We start from the raw sequence: 16921 nt of genomic DNA, 5'->3' as shown, positions 1-16921 counted from the left end.
TTTCCAGAACTGAGCTGGCTTCTTGAGGTGTTTTTCTGCAAATTTAGCTCTGGCCTGTCTATTTTTGGTATTGATGAATGGTTTGCATCTAGATGTGAACCCTTTGTATTTACTGTCATGGAGTCTTCTCTTTACTGTTGACTTAGAGACAGATACACCTACTTCACTGAGAGTGTTCTGGACTTCAGTTGATGTTGTGAACGGGTTCTTCTTCACCAAATTAAGTATGCGGCGATCATCCACCACTGTTGTCATCCGTGGACGCCCAGGCCTTTTTGAGTTCCCAAGCTCACCAGTCAATTCCTTTTTTCTCAGAATGTACCCAACTGTTGATTTTGCTACTCCAAGCATGTCTGCTATCTCTCTGATGGATTTTTTCTTTTTTTTTCAGCCTCAGGATGTTCTGCTCCACCTCAATTGAGAGTTCCTTTGACCGCATGTTGTCTGCTCACAGCAACAGCTTCCAAATGCAAAACCACACACCTGGAATCTACTTCATTGATTACAGGTTAACGAGGGAGACGCCTTCAGAGTTAATTGCAGCCCTTAGAGTCCATTGTCCAATTACTTTTGGTCCCTTGAAAAAGAGGACGCTATGCATTACAGAGCTATGATTCCTAAACCCTTTCTCCGATTTGGATGTGGAAACTATCATATTGCAGCTGGGAGTGTGCACTTTCAGCCCATATTATATATATAATTGTATTTCTGAACATGTTTTTGTAAACAGCTAAAATAACAAAACTTGTGTCACTGTCCAAATATTTCTGGCCCTAACTGTATATAGGTCACTGATTTGGCTATTATTCTCACCTTATCAGATGAAAATAAGCAAGTGAGATGGAAAGTTATGTTTTTCATTTAGTTTCCCATTAATTCTGCACACGAATAGTCGCCCTATAGTTGTGCACACATAGATATTCTCCTAAGAAAGACAAAACCCCACTTTTACTTTCTAAAATATTCAGGTTTATTAACCTTTTGGATTGACCGACTGCAGTGTAGTTGTTCAGTAATAAAATTAATCATTGAAAATACAGATTGCCTACTGATTGTGCACACAGTGTACACGGCTTGATAAATAGTCCACTTGTGTTCGATATGATACATTTTGGGGGTAGATAGAGCGTGAAAAAATGTATTCCTCCTTGTTAGATATCAGTGATTTAAATTTGCTCCCAAACTCTTTTTATCCAGTGTCGAGTTGTGACACGGAAAATCAGTGTTTTTTTTCCGAAGAGTAGACATTACATCCTTACATTTTCTCATTGCTGACAGCTCCTCGGCTCAGACATCGTGAACTCTTTGCTTGCCCTTCAGCTCATGCATTAGCAGATCCAATATAATAGAAAAGAGGTTGGCTTTAATGTCTACAAGCATTTCTGACATGAACTTGTGACTGTCTCTACACTTTGCATTCTGGTTATTGAACTGGGTTTTTCTTTACTTTTTTTTTACCTTTTTTTTTCAGCTTTTGATAGTGAATAAAGAAATTTCTATGCAAGAACTTGACTTCTTACTTCGCTTTAACGTTGACCATATCTTTAATAGTCCATTGGACTTTCTTTCAAATTCAGCATGGAGCGCTATTAAGGTAAGTTTTCTTAAATTGGGAGCATATTCATAGTTCAAAAAAATCTAAGCTTCCTTTACAAGCTTGTCTAAAGAAGAAGAAGTTATGGCAATATGGCAGAGTTTAAATATTGGCATACTTTTGTAAAACTACCTTTTAAAAATGGGAAATCGCACCAATACTTCTCTATCATAAACTGAGGGATAATAGGAAAGGCATAAAAGGCATGTGCCTTGGGTCATCCGTCACTGTGGGCAGCTAGGGAACCTCTACCGTGGATCAGGTCTTCTGATGCATTTACTAAAAACACTACAGTACAGGAGTTGGAGAGCCAGTTGTCCATAGGGTGCAAGCTTTATATATATTTTTAATATACACTGGTCATCTAGGAGTGAAGCATGTAAGTGGCTCTCTCCAGTGGTATCCAATGCACTTGTTGTCTCACCAGTCTATGCAAATCCCATAGAGTTCGGAGGAAAAGAACAAACAGAGGAGGGTTCCTGTACAATAACAATATATGGATCCTTTGCAGTCCAGTAACTGATAATAATGCACAATTCCACTTTCTTTGGTGGTGGAAGTGGGTGCTCTTGTCTCTTGAGAGCCTGTACCCCTGCACATGTTCCACCAGTATATGTCATCTCCTGCACCTTTTTGGTTCCAGTAGAATGTCACAGGGTCCCGTAAGTTGGATGGTGGTATCCCTTATTTTTTATTTTTTTGCCCAAGTGCCTGCACTGTCCTTAATCAAGACAATAACGTTGCCACATTGCTATAGCCATCTTCAGAATATACAGACAGACAGACAGTGCTTCCCTCCACCCTCTTGGCCATGGTTCCACATATCAGGGAGACTGGGGACTGAGACGCACAAATTACATTACAAATCGAGAGTTAATCAAGCATTTTGTTATGTTTGGTATTTTTGGAAAAAACATATAAACTATTCAAATTATTTTTTTCCAATGATTGTGGTCAAGCTGCATGCAGTCTTGTTCCAAAGGGAAATGCTTAAAGGAGAACTGTCACCAAATCAAAAGTGTCCAGTTTTTTACTTTTTTATTCCCAGTGCTCCCTTATGTATTCCACTTTTTTTCCTTTTTTTCAATCCTCCATACAATTCCATAGATATTAACCTTTTTATTCAGTACTAATCTTTATAGTCTTTATTAAGGGGGCGTGGCTCACCTATTACCTGGGGGTGTGTCTTTAGGCTGCTCTGTATTATTGCCCTTAAGCACGACCCCCTTGGTGAAGACCAGAAATAAAAGCACTAAACAAAAAGACCTACCATATATATCTCTGGAATTATATGGCGGTTTGAAAAAAAGAAACAAGTGGAATACCTAAGGGAATGGCGGGAATGCAAACAATGGCCATTTTTTACTTAGTGACAGGTCCTCTTCAACATTTGGTTTCCAACTCACAGCTGTAATACAGAATGGTTTCTTGAATAACTAAGACCATTTTACTCTGCAAATTGCCTACTGTGCGAAGGAATCCGGGTACATGCCTGCAAAAAGACTTGTGGTTCACAATGGGAAGGTAAAGCCGACAATGGACATAAACTTGTGGTCGAATATTACAATTGCAGGAATGTCTTCTCTCAAAAGATCTTGAACAGTAATTTAATTTCTTTTTAAAGTTCAAGTTACAAAATAAAAAGATCAAGCTATAAAATGTTAACAGTGGATGCATGAGCGAGTTAAAAAGAACCTGTCATCAGGATTATCCACGTTAAGATAAAGATATCGGAGGCAGCAGAGAGGCCGTGGCAGTGTTGAAGACCCTTCCCACAGTCCCGCCCCGATGCACAAAGAATTTAGTAATTCGAAATGTCTAATGATTTCTAATGATAAGATAAAGCTGTTTTCCAGAAGAACTACAACATTGTCAGTTCTGAAGCTGGGGCAAAAATCAAATTAATGCAAAAAATTACAGAAATCTTCTTTGCACAGTTTTGTCTCAGAGTTTTGACCAGCGTATATCGGGTCCTCGGATCCTGACCGACGCAGCCGGGAGCCTGAATCTGATTTGGCATCATCTGGATCCCGTCTACAAGTGGGCAGCAACCTGCTGGCACATGCTTCCTGCTGCAGCCTGTCATGCTGGCTGCACTGTCTTCTCCTGTGCACATCTGCACCTCTCTCATTGCGCCAAAACTCATTCTGGTTTGGCGTGCAGACCCTTTATATTCAGGAACTCTGTCATCAGTGGACCTGACTGGGTGTTGCATCTGAATCCATCCCCCTGCAACTCTTCCTGCCCCCGTTAGTTCCACATGGTGCCTTCTGAACAGCGGGTAGCTGCCTTCTCGCAGCAATCATACACATCATCGTGATTCCTCAGGAGCATTGTCAGCTCCTCTTACACAGCAACCATGTATCAGGACATTCTAATATTCACTTCAGAGAGATCTATATTTTATAATACATCTCGAAGATGAAGCCGCAATTAGAGGGGTAACTTAGGTACATATTAAAAAAGTTGTACAACTCAACTCAATAATAAAGCAGAATGCAATAAACTCTTGAGCCCTTCTCAGTGATGGTTGCAGGTAGCTAGAATTGCATAATTTACCCCTATTATTATGCCAAGGTTTGGAACTCTAATCTTTATAAAGATATATGAAAGAGGTGTTCCCATCTATGATCTACTATAAATGTACGATAGATGCAGTACCACCACTGGGGTCCACATCCATCTCAAGAAGCGCAATGAAGAGTCTTCATTAATTTCTATGGGAGCTCCTAAAATTATATAAAGATTTAGCGCCATTAATATCCCATATGAGAACACCCCTTAAGAAATAAATTAGTTCAGACTGTTGCTCTTAAAATCGTGTTAAATTATGCATCTCAATTTTATATATGACATCTCAGACTTTAAAGGGAAAAAGAATACAAATTTATGGATCAAGCACCAGTTGACCTCAAGAAAAGCTATTGAAGTCACCTAAAAATATTCAACTTACCTTACATCTATCTATAACCCCCCTTGTAGTTATCTAGGGCACATATTATTATAACCCAAGTTTGCTGAAGTAGATAGCCACCAAAAATCTATGAACAATAGAATAAGTAACTCTTTTATATAGACAGACCTATAACATAAAGGCCACCAAACACTAGCTTAAAGTCAGAGTCGGACGGACCCACTGATTTCGGTGGCACCTTCAAACTGTTTTGTGAAAGGGGATGTAGGATCAGCCAGACTGAATTTAATTGTCCCATCATTTTGTTCTCTCAAGAGATAAGTTAACTTTGCATATGTTTACTGAAGTCAGGAGAGAGATGACAAATAAATGTTATCTAAGAACATAGGCACCTGAGTCTACAAGAAAACGTTGTCACTGCTTTCTTTGTAACAGGAATTTAGGTAAAGACCACGATACAAAAAAAACTAACCCTTCTTTATACTGTGCTGTATAGACAATGAGCTTCATGGATGAATTCCGTGGACTTGACCGAGACATTGAAGGATCTCCAAAACGGTGGAAGAGAGTGATTGAATCTGAATGCCCAGAAAGAGAACGTTTACCACAAGAATGGAAAAACAAGAGCTCCCTCCAGAAAATGATAGTGATGCGAGCTCTGAGACCTGACCGAATGACTTATGCTGTTAGGTATAATAACACAATCATCCTCGGCATACAACATTAAAATTATTGCAGATTTTCACCTGTTCAGATTTTTATTTAAAACTTTTCTGTCCTGTATTTTTGGAAAACATAAATAAGAGTTAGTGGATCTAAATGGGTAAGAAGGAATCTTCGAAAAGCCACCTTTCTCCAAAAATCAGCGTGAACCTTTTTTTGGACCCTCAGGGTTTCTTCTAGTCATAGTCATGTATTTTTTGTGTACACCTGTCTTTGATATTCCCATTTGTCTATTTTATGTTCTTTGCTATGTACTCTGCATGTTTTTGGCATTTATGAAAAAATGTACGGTAATTGCCCATCAGAGCTGGAAAAATGGGGGGGAGGAATCAGTAGTAAAGTGCTATTTGACAGCTTTACTATTGGGTGACAAATTAGGAAAGCTCACAGTTCAGGATAGGTTAGGTAAACATATCAAAATTTGGAACTTATTATTCTCATTTTTAAACTCAAATATCCTGGATTCTTTACTTCCTTTTTTATATTCTCTTCTCACGAATTTGCTCTTAACCACATGAGACAAAAATGTCATAGCATCATCTCATCAAGAACCTCACCTTTGCTAGATTTCAGTGCATCTTATCCTCTCCTTTTTATTTAGTTACTATTTAAGTGCTTATACATTTTTTTTATAAATGTTAACAAATATTATGAATATGTTATCGGTTTCTCTAAGAATGTCTTGTTTATTTGTTTTATATAATAATGAGTATACAAAAAAATACTTATAGTTCTGAGCTAACGTCACTAGGAAACAAGTTACCAAAAAATGACCTAGGGAACAAAAAGGGCAAATTTGGTGGGTACATTTTAGGACACAGTAATATTAATAATAATCTTTATATAGCACCAACATATTCCGCAGCACTTTACAATTCAACAGTTCATATAGAAGTCATAAGTAACAACGTTAAAGGTAATACAATAATTAAAGCAAAATAATGACAATACTGCTTGTAAGAGCTTACAATCTACAATGAGGTGGGGGAGACACAAAGTACAGGGGCGTATTTACAGTGAAGGTCCAGCCATCTTGATGAAATGGGGGATAGATAAAGGCTGCATGAGGTAGTCACCAGCCAGTATTTGTAGTGCTTTTGAGTGCAGTGGAGTTTTATGGAGTTATTTTCAGATAAATAGTGAATGGGCTATATATATAAAAGAACTTTGATTAGGGAACGTGATAGGCTGTTCTAAACAGATGTGTTTTTAGGGAGCGCCTAAAGCTGTATAAGTTGTGGTTAGTCTTAATTTCTTGGGGTAGAGCATTCCAGAAGATTGGCGCAACTCAGGAGAAGTCTTGGAGCTGGGAGTAGGAGCTATGGATTAGTGCAGAGGTTAGTTGAAAGTCGCTTGCAGAGTGCAGCGGTCGGTTAGGCCGATAAACAGAAATGAGGAAGAAGATGTAGGAGGGTGCTGCTCTGTGAAGAGCTTTGTGGGTGAGAACAAGCAGTTTAAATTGGATCCTATAATGAATAAGCAGCCAGAGCAATGACTGGCAAAGGACGGAGGCGTCCGAGTAATGATTAGCCAGATAGATAACCCTGGCTGCTGCATTAAGAATGGACTGGAGAGGGGAAAGTCAAGTAAGGGGGAGGCCAATTAATAGAGCGTTGCAGTAGTCCATGAGCGAGTGGATCAGGGCAACAGTGAGTTTTTTGTTGTTTCCATGGTGAGAAAGGGGCAAATTCTAGAGATGTTCTTTGTATATAGGAAGTGAAGGAATGATTGGTGTCAAACATAACACCCAGACAGGGCGCCTGCTGCTGGAGTGTAATTATGGTGCCACCCACAGAGAGGGAAATGTCAGATTTAGGGAGGTTAGTAGATGGTGGGAGCAGAAGAAGTTCAGTTTTGGAAAAGTTGAGTTTCAGATAGAGAGCAGACATGATGTTGGAAACTGCGGACAGGCGGTCACTGGTGTTCTGTAGTACAGCAGGGGTAAGGTCAGGGGAAGACATTTATAGATTTGTGTCATCAGCATAAAGATGGTACTGGAAGCCAAATCTACTGATGGTCTGTCCAATTGGGGCCGAGTAGAGAGAGAAGAGAAGAGGGCCAAGGACTGAGCCTCGAGGGACCCCAATAGTGAGAGGAAGAGGAGAAGAAGTTGAGCCAGTGAACGATACAGTAATAAGCCCTTTCCACTATTCTCTATTTTCAGGTGTTGATTTAAAAATACTTTTTCTCCCATAGGACTAAGTCACGGCAGTCTAACACTGTGCCACCACCAGTTCTAGCCTGATCAGTAGTGAGTCAGCAATGGAAAGTTGCTGCAGTATCAATGAAGTTATGACCATCTTCATCTCATACACGCTCTTATTATTTAAGACTAATGCTTACTGATGTTTTAAGGCTTCTTGTCCTAGTAATCGGGACAGCTATCATAGTAGAATATATAATTCATTTTTCACAATACAGAAACTTTGTTGAAGAGAAGCTTGGATCCATGTATGTGGAACGACGTAAAACAGACTTTGCTAAATCCTTCCAGGAGAGTGGACCATCTACTGCGATAGTCTTCATCTTGTCTCCAGGAGTCGATCCACTGAAAGATGTAGAGACACTAGGTAGGACGAAACAACGTTTTATTATAGTAGACATGGCTATTGTTTTTATAGCTATGACGCACAGCTTATACATGTCTGTGTGTTAAAGAAACTCTCATCACATCAAGAATTTGATCCTCTTAATATATTCAAGTCATCATATTATATAGCACTGTGTACTTACAATTGCTCATTTCGCATTTCTTCCCAGATAATTCTTCTCTTTTCCATTAGATCTGTGACATCATGTGATTAATAACTGACTAGCTGAATCCTTCTAAGCTCTATGTTAAAACAGGAAGTCTATTTCTTCTCCTTGATTTATAGATAAAATCCTGGCCACAGGCAGCCACCTGCAGAGGGAGCTAAGGAGCTTGCTGCATACTGTGTTACCATTGAGCTCAATGTATAACGTTTACAGTGAGCCCCTTCTGGTTTTGGGTAAAGTCAGCCAACACACTGTCTTTTAAATATATCTACTGTATGCAGAGAATTTGGAGCTCTGTATAATGGAAACAAAGCTCCAGCCACTATTAAAAAATATTGAGAAAATTAAGTTTTGGACTTTAAAAAACATGGTGGATATACATTATACATATATATTATAGTTGTTTGTGCTTAGAATTCTGCAATCAATTATTCTGATAAATGTGTTGTCCCATTTCTTCCCCAATCTTATGTGTCATTTGACGTGGCGGACCTCGTTGTCTGCTCTGTATAGGTGGCAGACTTGGATTTACCATTGACGCAGGAAAACTTCACAATATCTCACTGGGTCAAGGGCAGGAAGTTATAGCAGAAATAGCAATGGAGAAGGCATCAAAAGAAGGCCATTGGGTTATACTTCAAGTAAGCCGATTCAGTGTGTTATAGAAGGGCTTTATTGCCAAGCTATGAAACTGCAGTTTTACAAAAAATAATCTGTGCCTCTATGAGATGCTTTTGTGGAGTGAAATTGGGTGTAAGTCCAAATATGTTTTCTTGAATGACATTCTCTGGTTATTTTCTTCTGATTGAAAAAAGGAATTTTTTTTATTTTGCCAGTAAGAATGGCCCTAAATTGTGCTCTCGTGTAGCTATTAAACTTAGAAATTGTAAAAGTAAAGATCAATTTAGGTGAAGAACAATTTCTTTCTTTTAGCAGCCAGTATAATATCAAATTTCAATTAATATTGTGGATATATTACAACAAATGCATCTCGACAGATATATCATGTATTAGGCTGGTTTCACATTTGCGTTTTTTGCCGCTGCGTTTTAGCGCAAAAAAACGCATTTTTTTCCCCTATATTTAACATTAAAAACGCATGCGTTTTTTTTGTATGCGTTTTGCCGCGTTTGACGACGCATGCGTCTTTTCTATGCTTGCGTTTTGTTGCGGAAATGCAACATGTAGTAATTACTAGAGGCGTTTTTTTGCCGCAAAAAAACGTATTGCATGTCTATGTAAACGCATACGTTTTTAAGCACATGCGTTTGGTTGCGTTTTTAAACGTATTCGTTTCAATAGAAAAAAAACCAAATCTACACACTGATAAGCCACCCCCCAGCATAAAGGTGATAAAGGGATCCAAACCCTAACCCTAACCCCCCACCATCAAGGTGATAAAGGGATCCAAACCCTAACCCCCCACCATCAAGGTGATAAAGGGATCCAAACCCTAACCCTAACCCCCCACCATCAAGGTGATAAAGGGATCCAAACCCTAACCCTAACCCCCCCACCATCAAGGTGATAAAGGGATCCAAACCCTAACCCTAACCCCCCACCATCAAGGTGATAAAGGGATCCCTAACCCTAACCCCCTACCATCAAGGTGATAAAGGGATCCAAACCCTAACCCTAACCCCCCACCATCAAGGTGATAAAGGGATCCAAACCCTAACCCTAACCTTAGCCCTAACCCTAGGGATCCAAATCCTAACCCTAACCCTAGTGATCCATACCCTAACCCTAGCCCTAACCCTAGGGATCCAAACCCTAACCCTAACCCCCACCATCAAGGTGATAAAGGGATCCAAACCCTAACCCTAGCCCTAACCCTAACCCTAACCCTAGGGATCCAAACCCTAACCCTAACCGTAGCCCTAACCCTAACCCTAGGGATCCAAACCCTAACCCTAACTCTAGCCATTTCTATTTATAGTGGGTTTTCTAGTTGATTTTTATGATTGGCAGCTGTCACACACTAAAGACGCTTTTTATTCCAAAAAAAAAAATTCTCATCATGCGTACCAAAAACGCAAATGCAGGAAAACGCATGTAAACGCGTAAAAACGCTGCGTTTTTTTTACCGCATACGAAAACAAATGCGTCTAAAAAACGCAAATGTGAAACTAGCCTTACTTATGTCTACCTACTTTTTTTTAATCTTATATTTGTATTTTTATTTTTTTTTACGTGATTATTGGATTATTGTCATCATCATGTCTAAGTTGGTGCCTTAAGTTGCCAACAGCAGTTTCAGAGATGTGATAAAATAAAATAACCTATACTCCCCCATTATATGCACAAATACCCAGTGCTGCCCCCTTCAGTGTTGCCATCTGGTCTGTGTTTACTTGGCTGCAGCCAATCACAGGCCTCACCATATATGGCACAAGACCGCTGAAGCCAGTGATTGACTGCAGCGGTCACATATGTAGACAAGCATGTCATGGCTGCATCCTGGAGGGTAGCATTGGGATTGGCAGTGCTGGAGGGATGTCTTATTTTTTATCCCAGTGACTTTCATTGCGGTTTTATGATCTTTAAATTGTTCAGCTGTGACCACACGTTCTTCATTGTCATCTTTCTATTGACTTTTGAAAGTAATTTTTATGTAAAATATGCTTTTTTTCCATCATTTTGCAAACATCTCAGTAGAAATTCCTTCTGAGTTTAAATATGTATGGTATATATTTATATTTTTTTATACGGTTTTATTACAGCTAGGAAGTCACTTTAGCATCAGAAAGATGCATATTACCACTTGCAAATCAATAAACGCTAGAAAATGTGTGCAGTTTAGTCTTAAAATATTAATTTTATATATATATATATATATACATATATATATATACATATATATATATGTATATATATATATATATATATATATATATATGTACTGTATATGGAAGTATAAAACAGGAGGGACTGAACCATGAATGCAAAAAACCAAATGATCTCCTCTCTGTTCACAGAATATTCACCTAGTAGCCAAATGGCTAAGTACTTTAGAAAAAGTATTAGAAAAGTACAGCGATGGAAGTCACCCTGATTACCGTGTGTTTATGAGTGCTGAGCCGGCCCCAACACTTAAGGAACACATCATCCCTCAAGGGATCCTGGAAAATGCCATCAAAATTACCAATGAACCTCCAACCGGGATGCTGGCAAATCTGCACGCCGCTCTGGATAACTTTGATCAGGTCAGTAAAACCTCACATAATGTAGACAGGTCTTAAAGATTAGCTTCCCTATATAAGTGGGAATATTGTTCACCCAAATTAAGGAAAATAGCAATAGGTTACATTTGCAAAGAAAATCAGAAATAATTTTGAAAAAAATCATCAAAATTACGGTAGATCAGCATAAAAAAAAAAATTCAAGAACAAAAATTTTTGCTCAGCATTTTACATCAGTATTTGTAAGCCAAATCCAGAAGTGGAACAATCAGAGGAAAAGTATAATAGAAACATTTCACTACTCCTGGTTGTGGCTTACAAATACTGATGTAAAATATTGATCAAATACGGAACTCGTGAACGCGGCCTTATGATGAGACGATGAGTTGTTAATTGTGTATGAAAATTTGGTATTCTTGTTGCTGGCGATCCAATATATTCACTTGCCACACAAGGTAACAATCCACAGTCAGCTTGCCAGCTTACACAAGTGAAAAAGTCAAACATAGTGTACAATAAGAGCTAATGGATTTTCTTATAAAAATATGTGAGTCCTGAATCTGAAGAATTCACCTGTTTTTATAAGAAAATCGATCAGCGGGTCCAATGAGTGTTCCTGGTCTGTGCTCTGCATCTCCTCTGTCCCTGAAATTGCCAACTCTTCTGTCTCGATTGACATGGCTGACATCATCCACAGTATGTTGTGCTTCCTCAGCTCTGGTTCCCCACTGTACAGGAGGGAGACATGAACAGACTGTGGATGACATCGGAGATGTCAGCCTTGTCAATCAAGACAGGTGGTCAGCGACTGTAGTGACAGATGACGCACCAAACACAGACCAGCGACATCCATCGAACCAAACCACGACGATTACAGTGTGGGAGGATTGTAGAAGAATTATTCTCAAGAAAGGTCCACTATTGGACCAAACATTGCCGTCACTATGGCCTGTTACATTTTTCTAATTTTCTATTTTGGGAGTGCTACCTTCATTCTTGTATGTATATTGGAGGATTAGTGCTGACTTGATTTTTGATAGAGATAGATAGATAGAAATAAATGATAGATACATAATAGATAAATACAAGATAGATAGATATTAGATAGGTAAATGATAGATCGATAGATATAGATAGATCGTAGATAGATAAATAATTGATAATAGATCAATCAATAACAAAGGTCCATAAAGTTCCATGTTCTGCCATGTAGAAAATCGCCACTACCTATCTCACAAGTGCAAAAATCCTCTTACCCATAGTACCTCCTTTCAGACACCACAGCCGTAGCCTCTATGCGCGTTACGCAATGGCTTCTTCGGGGACCTTTGTTATTGGAGACTGCAGATAACTAGTATTGTGCCATGCAATTTTATTGTGCACCTCTCTATCCTAGCACTAGCACTTTATATATATGTTGATGGATGCTATACCCACCTCATCACATGTTCTTTGAGACCCACAATTTTTTGTTATCAATCCCTCTCTGTATTAACTAATGTTCAAAAAAAGAAAGGAATGTCCAGCTTCACCGAGTCCGTAAAAAAGAGTTTTCTTTATTCACAAACTTTAAACATGGAGGATACAGACTTCAGCACAACCATATGGGTAAAAATCTCAACGCGTTTCTGGAGACTAGGCTCCCTTAACCCCTTAGCGACCGCCGATACGCCTTTTAACGGCGGCCGCTAAGGGTACTTAAACCACAGCGCCGTTAATTAACGGCGCTGTGGAAAAAGTCCATAGCGCCCCCCAGAGGCCGATTTTCTCCGGGGTCTCGGCTGCCGAGGGTAGCCGAGACCCCAGAGAACATGATTCGGGGGGGTTTTAACCCACCCCGCATTTGCGATCGCCGGTAATTAACCGTTTACCGGCGATCGCAAAAAAAAAAAAAAAAACGATCTCTTTTTAATTTCTCTGTCCTCCGATGTGATCGCACATCGGAGGACAGAGAAAAGGGGTCCCAGGTGGCCCCCCAATACTCACCTAGCTCCCCCGATGCTCCTCGTGTCTCCCGGTGGGCGCCGCCATCTTCAAAATGGCGGGCGCATGCGCAGTGCGCCCGCCGGCCGGCACCGGGAGAATCTTTGGGGTCTCGGCTGCCGGGGGTAGCCGAGACCCCAAAGAGCATGATTGGGGTCGGTATTACCGACCCCTGTTTTGCGATCGCCGGTAATTAACTGTTTACCGGCGACCGCAAAAAAAAAAAAAAAGTAAAGTGTAATTCTCTGTCCTCTGATGTGATCGCACATCAGAGGACAGAGAAATAGGGGGATTCGGGGACCCTAGCATACTCACCTAGGTCCCTGGATCCTCTTGTTGCTCCTCCTGGCCGCCGGCAGCAGAACATGGCGGACGCATGCCCAGTGCGCCCGCCATCTGTCTCCATCTGCCGGCCGGCAGGAGAACAGCAGTTGGGGCTAAAACTAGGGTTAGGGGTAGGGTTAGGGGTAGGGTTAGGGTTAGGGGTAGGGGTAGGGTTAGGGTTAGGGGTAGGGGTAGGGTTAGGGGTAGGGTTAGGGGTAGGGTTAGGGTTAGGGGTAGGGTTAGGGGTAGGGTTAGGGCTAGGGTTAGGGCTAGGGTTAAGGCTAGGGTTGGGGCTAAATTTAGGGTTAGGGTTGGGGCTAAATTTAGGGTTAGGGTTGGGGCTAAACTTAGGGTTAGGCTTCTTTCACACTTACGTCAGTACGGGGCCGTCGCAATGCGTCGGCCCGACATACCGACGCACGTTGTGAAAATTGTGCACAACGTGGGCAGCAGCTGTAGTTTTTCAACACATCCGCTGCCCAATCTATGTCCTGGGGAGGAGGGGGCGGAGTTACGGCCACGCATGCGCGGTCAGAAATGGCGGATGCGACGTACAAAAAAACGTTTCATTGAACGTTTTTTTGTGCCGACGCTCCGCCAAAACACAACTGATCCAGTGCACGACGGACGCGACGTGTGGCCATCCGTCACGATCCGTCGGCAATACAAGTCTATGGGCAAAAAACGCATCCTGCGGGCACATTTGCAGGATCCGTTTCTTGTCCAAAACGACGGATTGCGACGGAATGCCAAACGACGCAAGTGTGAAAGTAGCCCTAGGGCTAGGGTTAGGGTTGGGGCTAAAGTTAGGGCTAGGGTTGGGGCTAAAGTTAGGGTTAGAGCTGGGATTAGGGTTAGGGTTTGGATTAGGGTTGGTATTAGGGTTAGGGTTGGCATTAGGGTTACGCTTGGGATTAGGGTTAGGTTTGGGATTAGGGTTAAGGTTAGGGTTGTGATTAGGGGTGTATTGGGATTAGGGTTAGGTTTGAGGTTAGGGTTGAGATTAGGATTAGGGGTGTGTTGGATTTAGGGTTTTGATTAGGGTTATGGTTAGGGTTGACATTAGGGTTGTTTTGGGGTAAGGGTTGTGATTATGGTTAGGGTTAGTGATTAGGATTATGGATGAGGTTGGGATTAGGGTTAGGGGTGTGTTGGGGTTAGGGTTGGAGCTAGAATTGGGGGGTTTCCACTGTTTAGGTACATCAGGGGGTCTCCAAACACGACAGCCAATTTTGCGCTCAAAAAGTCAAATGGTGCTCCCTCCCTTCTGAGCTCTGCCGTGCGCCCAAACAGTGGGTTACCCCCACATATGGGGCATCAGCGTACTCGGGATAAATTGGACAACAACTTCTGGGGTCCAATTTCTCTTGTTACCCTTGTGAAAATAAAAACTTGGGGGCTACAAAATCTTTTTTGTGAAAAAAAAAATATTTTTTATTTTCACGACTCTGCATTCTAAACTTCTGTGAAGCACTTGGGCATTCAAAGTTCTCACCACACATCTAGATAAGTTCCTTGGGGGGTCTAGTTTCCAAAATGGGGTCACTTGTGGGGGGTTTCTACAGTTTAGGTACATCAGGGGCTCTGCAATCGCAACATAATGCCCACAGACCATTCTATCAAAGTCTGCATTCCAAAAAGGCGCTCCTTCCCTTCCGAGCTCTGCCGTGCGCCCAAACAATGGTTTACCCCCACATATGGCGCATCAGCGTACTCGGGATAAATTGGACAACAACTATTGCAGTCCAATTTCTCCTGTTACCCTTGTGAAAATAAAAACTTGGGGGCTACAAAATCTTTTTTGTGAAAAAAAAAATATTTTTTATTTTCACGACTCTGCATTCTAAACTTCTGTGAAGCACTTGGGCATTCAAAGTTCTCACCACACATCTAGATAAGTTCCTTAGGGGGTCTAGTTTCCAAAATGGGGTCACTTGTGGAGGGTTTCTACTGGTTAGGTACATCAGGGGCTCTGCAAACGCAACATAATACCCGCAGACCATGCTATCAAAGTCTGCATTCCAAAACGGCGCTCCTTCTTTCCGAGCTCTGCCGTGCGCCCAAACAGTGGTTTACCCCCACATATGGGGTACCAGCATACTCAGGACAAATTGGACAACAACTTTTGGGGTCCAATTTCTCTTGTTACCCTTGTGAAAATAAAAATTTGGTGGCTAAAAAATCTTTTTTGTGGAAAAAAAAAATATTTTTTATTTTCACGGCTCTGCATTATAAACTTCTGTGAAGCACTTGGGCATTCAAGGTTCTCACCACACATCTAGATAAGTTCCATGGGGGGTCTAGTTTCCAAAATGGGGTCACTTGTGGGGGATTTCTACTGTTTAGGCACATCAGGGGCTCTCCAAACGCGACATGGCGTCCGATCTCAATTCCAGCCAATTCTACATTGAAAAAGTAAAACGGCACTCTTTCTCTTCCAAGCTCTGCGGTGCGCCCAAACAGTGGTTTACCCCCACATATTGGGTATCGACGTACTCAGGAGAAATTGCACAACAACTTTAATGGTCTAATTTCTCCTGTTACCCTTGTGAAAATAAAAATTTGTGGGCAAAAAGATCATTTTTGTAGAAAAAATGCAATTTTTTTTTTTCACGGCTCTACGTTATAAACTTCTGTGAAGCACATGGGGGTTCAAAGTGCTCGCCACACATCTAGATAAGTTCCTTAAGGGGTCTAGTTTCCAAAATGGTGTCACTTGTGGGGGGTTTCCACTGTTTAGGCACATCAGGGGCTCTCCAAACGCGACATGGCGTCCAATCTCAATTCCAGCCAATTCAACATTGAAAAAGTAAAACGGCGCTCCTTCACTTCCAAGCTCTGCGGTGCGCCCAAACAGTGGTTTACCCTCACATATGGGGTATCGACGTATTCAGGAGAAATTGCACAACAACTTTTGTGGTCTAATTTCTCCTGTTACCCTTGTGAAAATAAGAATTTGTGGGCGAAAAGATCATTTTTGTGTAAACAAAAGCGATTTTTTATTTTCATGGCTCTACGTTATAAACTTCTGTAAAGCACATGGGGGTTCAAAGTGCTCGCCACACATCTAGATAAGTTCCTTAAGGGGTCTAGTTTCCAAAATGGTGTCACTTGTGGGGAGTTTCCACTGTTTAGGTACATCAGGGGTTCTCTAAATGTGACATGGTGTCCGATCTCAATTCCAGCCAATTCTGCATTGAAAAAGTCAAACGGCGCTCCTTCACTTCTAAGTTCTGCGGTGCGCCCTAACAGTGGTTTACCCCCACATATGGGGTATTGGCGTATTCAGGAGAAATTGCATAACAAAATTTATGGTTACATTTCTGTTTTTACACTTGTGAAAATAAAAAAAATGGTTCTGAATTAAGATGTTTGCAAAAAAAAGTTAAATGTTCATTTTTTCCTTCCACATTGTTTCAGTTCCTGTGAAGCACGTAAAGGGTT

General features: G+C 41.0%; 1 protein-coding gene across 1 annotated transcript in view; it reads left to right on the top strand.

The window, feature by feature from the left end:
- Positions 1 to 16921, top strand: part of LOC138646080 (dynein axonemal heavy chain 11-like) — a 377510-nt gene that overhangs the window by 300380 nt on the left and 60209 nt on the right. Inside the window, exons 60-64 of the mRNA XM_069735549.1 lie at positions 1472 to 1594; positions 5005 to 5198; positions 7653 to 7801; positions 8502 to 8629; positions 10967 to 11194. Of these exons, the coding sequence (XP_069591650.1) occupies positions 1472 to 1594; positions 5005 to 5198; positions 7653 to 7801; positions 8502 to 8629; positions 10967 to 11194 (822 nt within the window). The remainder of the gene's footprint in view (positions 1 to 1471; positions 1595 to 5004; positions 5199 to 7652; positions 7802 to 8501; positions 8630 to 10966; positions 11195 to 16921) is intronic.

This window comes from Ranitomeya imitator, chromosome 7 (assembly GCF_032444005.1).
Source record: "Ranitomeya imitator isolate aRanImi1 chromosome 7, aRanImi1.pri, whole genome shotgun sequence".
In the NCBI taxonomy this organism is placed as follows: domain Eukaryota; kingdom Metazoa; phylum Chordata; class Amphibia; order Anura; family Dendrobatidae; genus Ranitomeya; species Ranitomeya imitator.
Note: the sequence above shows the minus strand (reverse complement) of the source record. Positions and strands in the feature narration are given on the sequence as shown.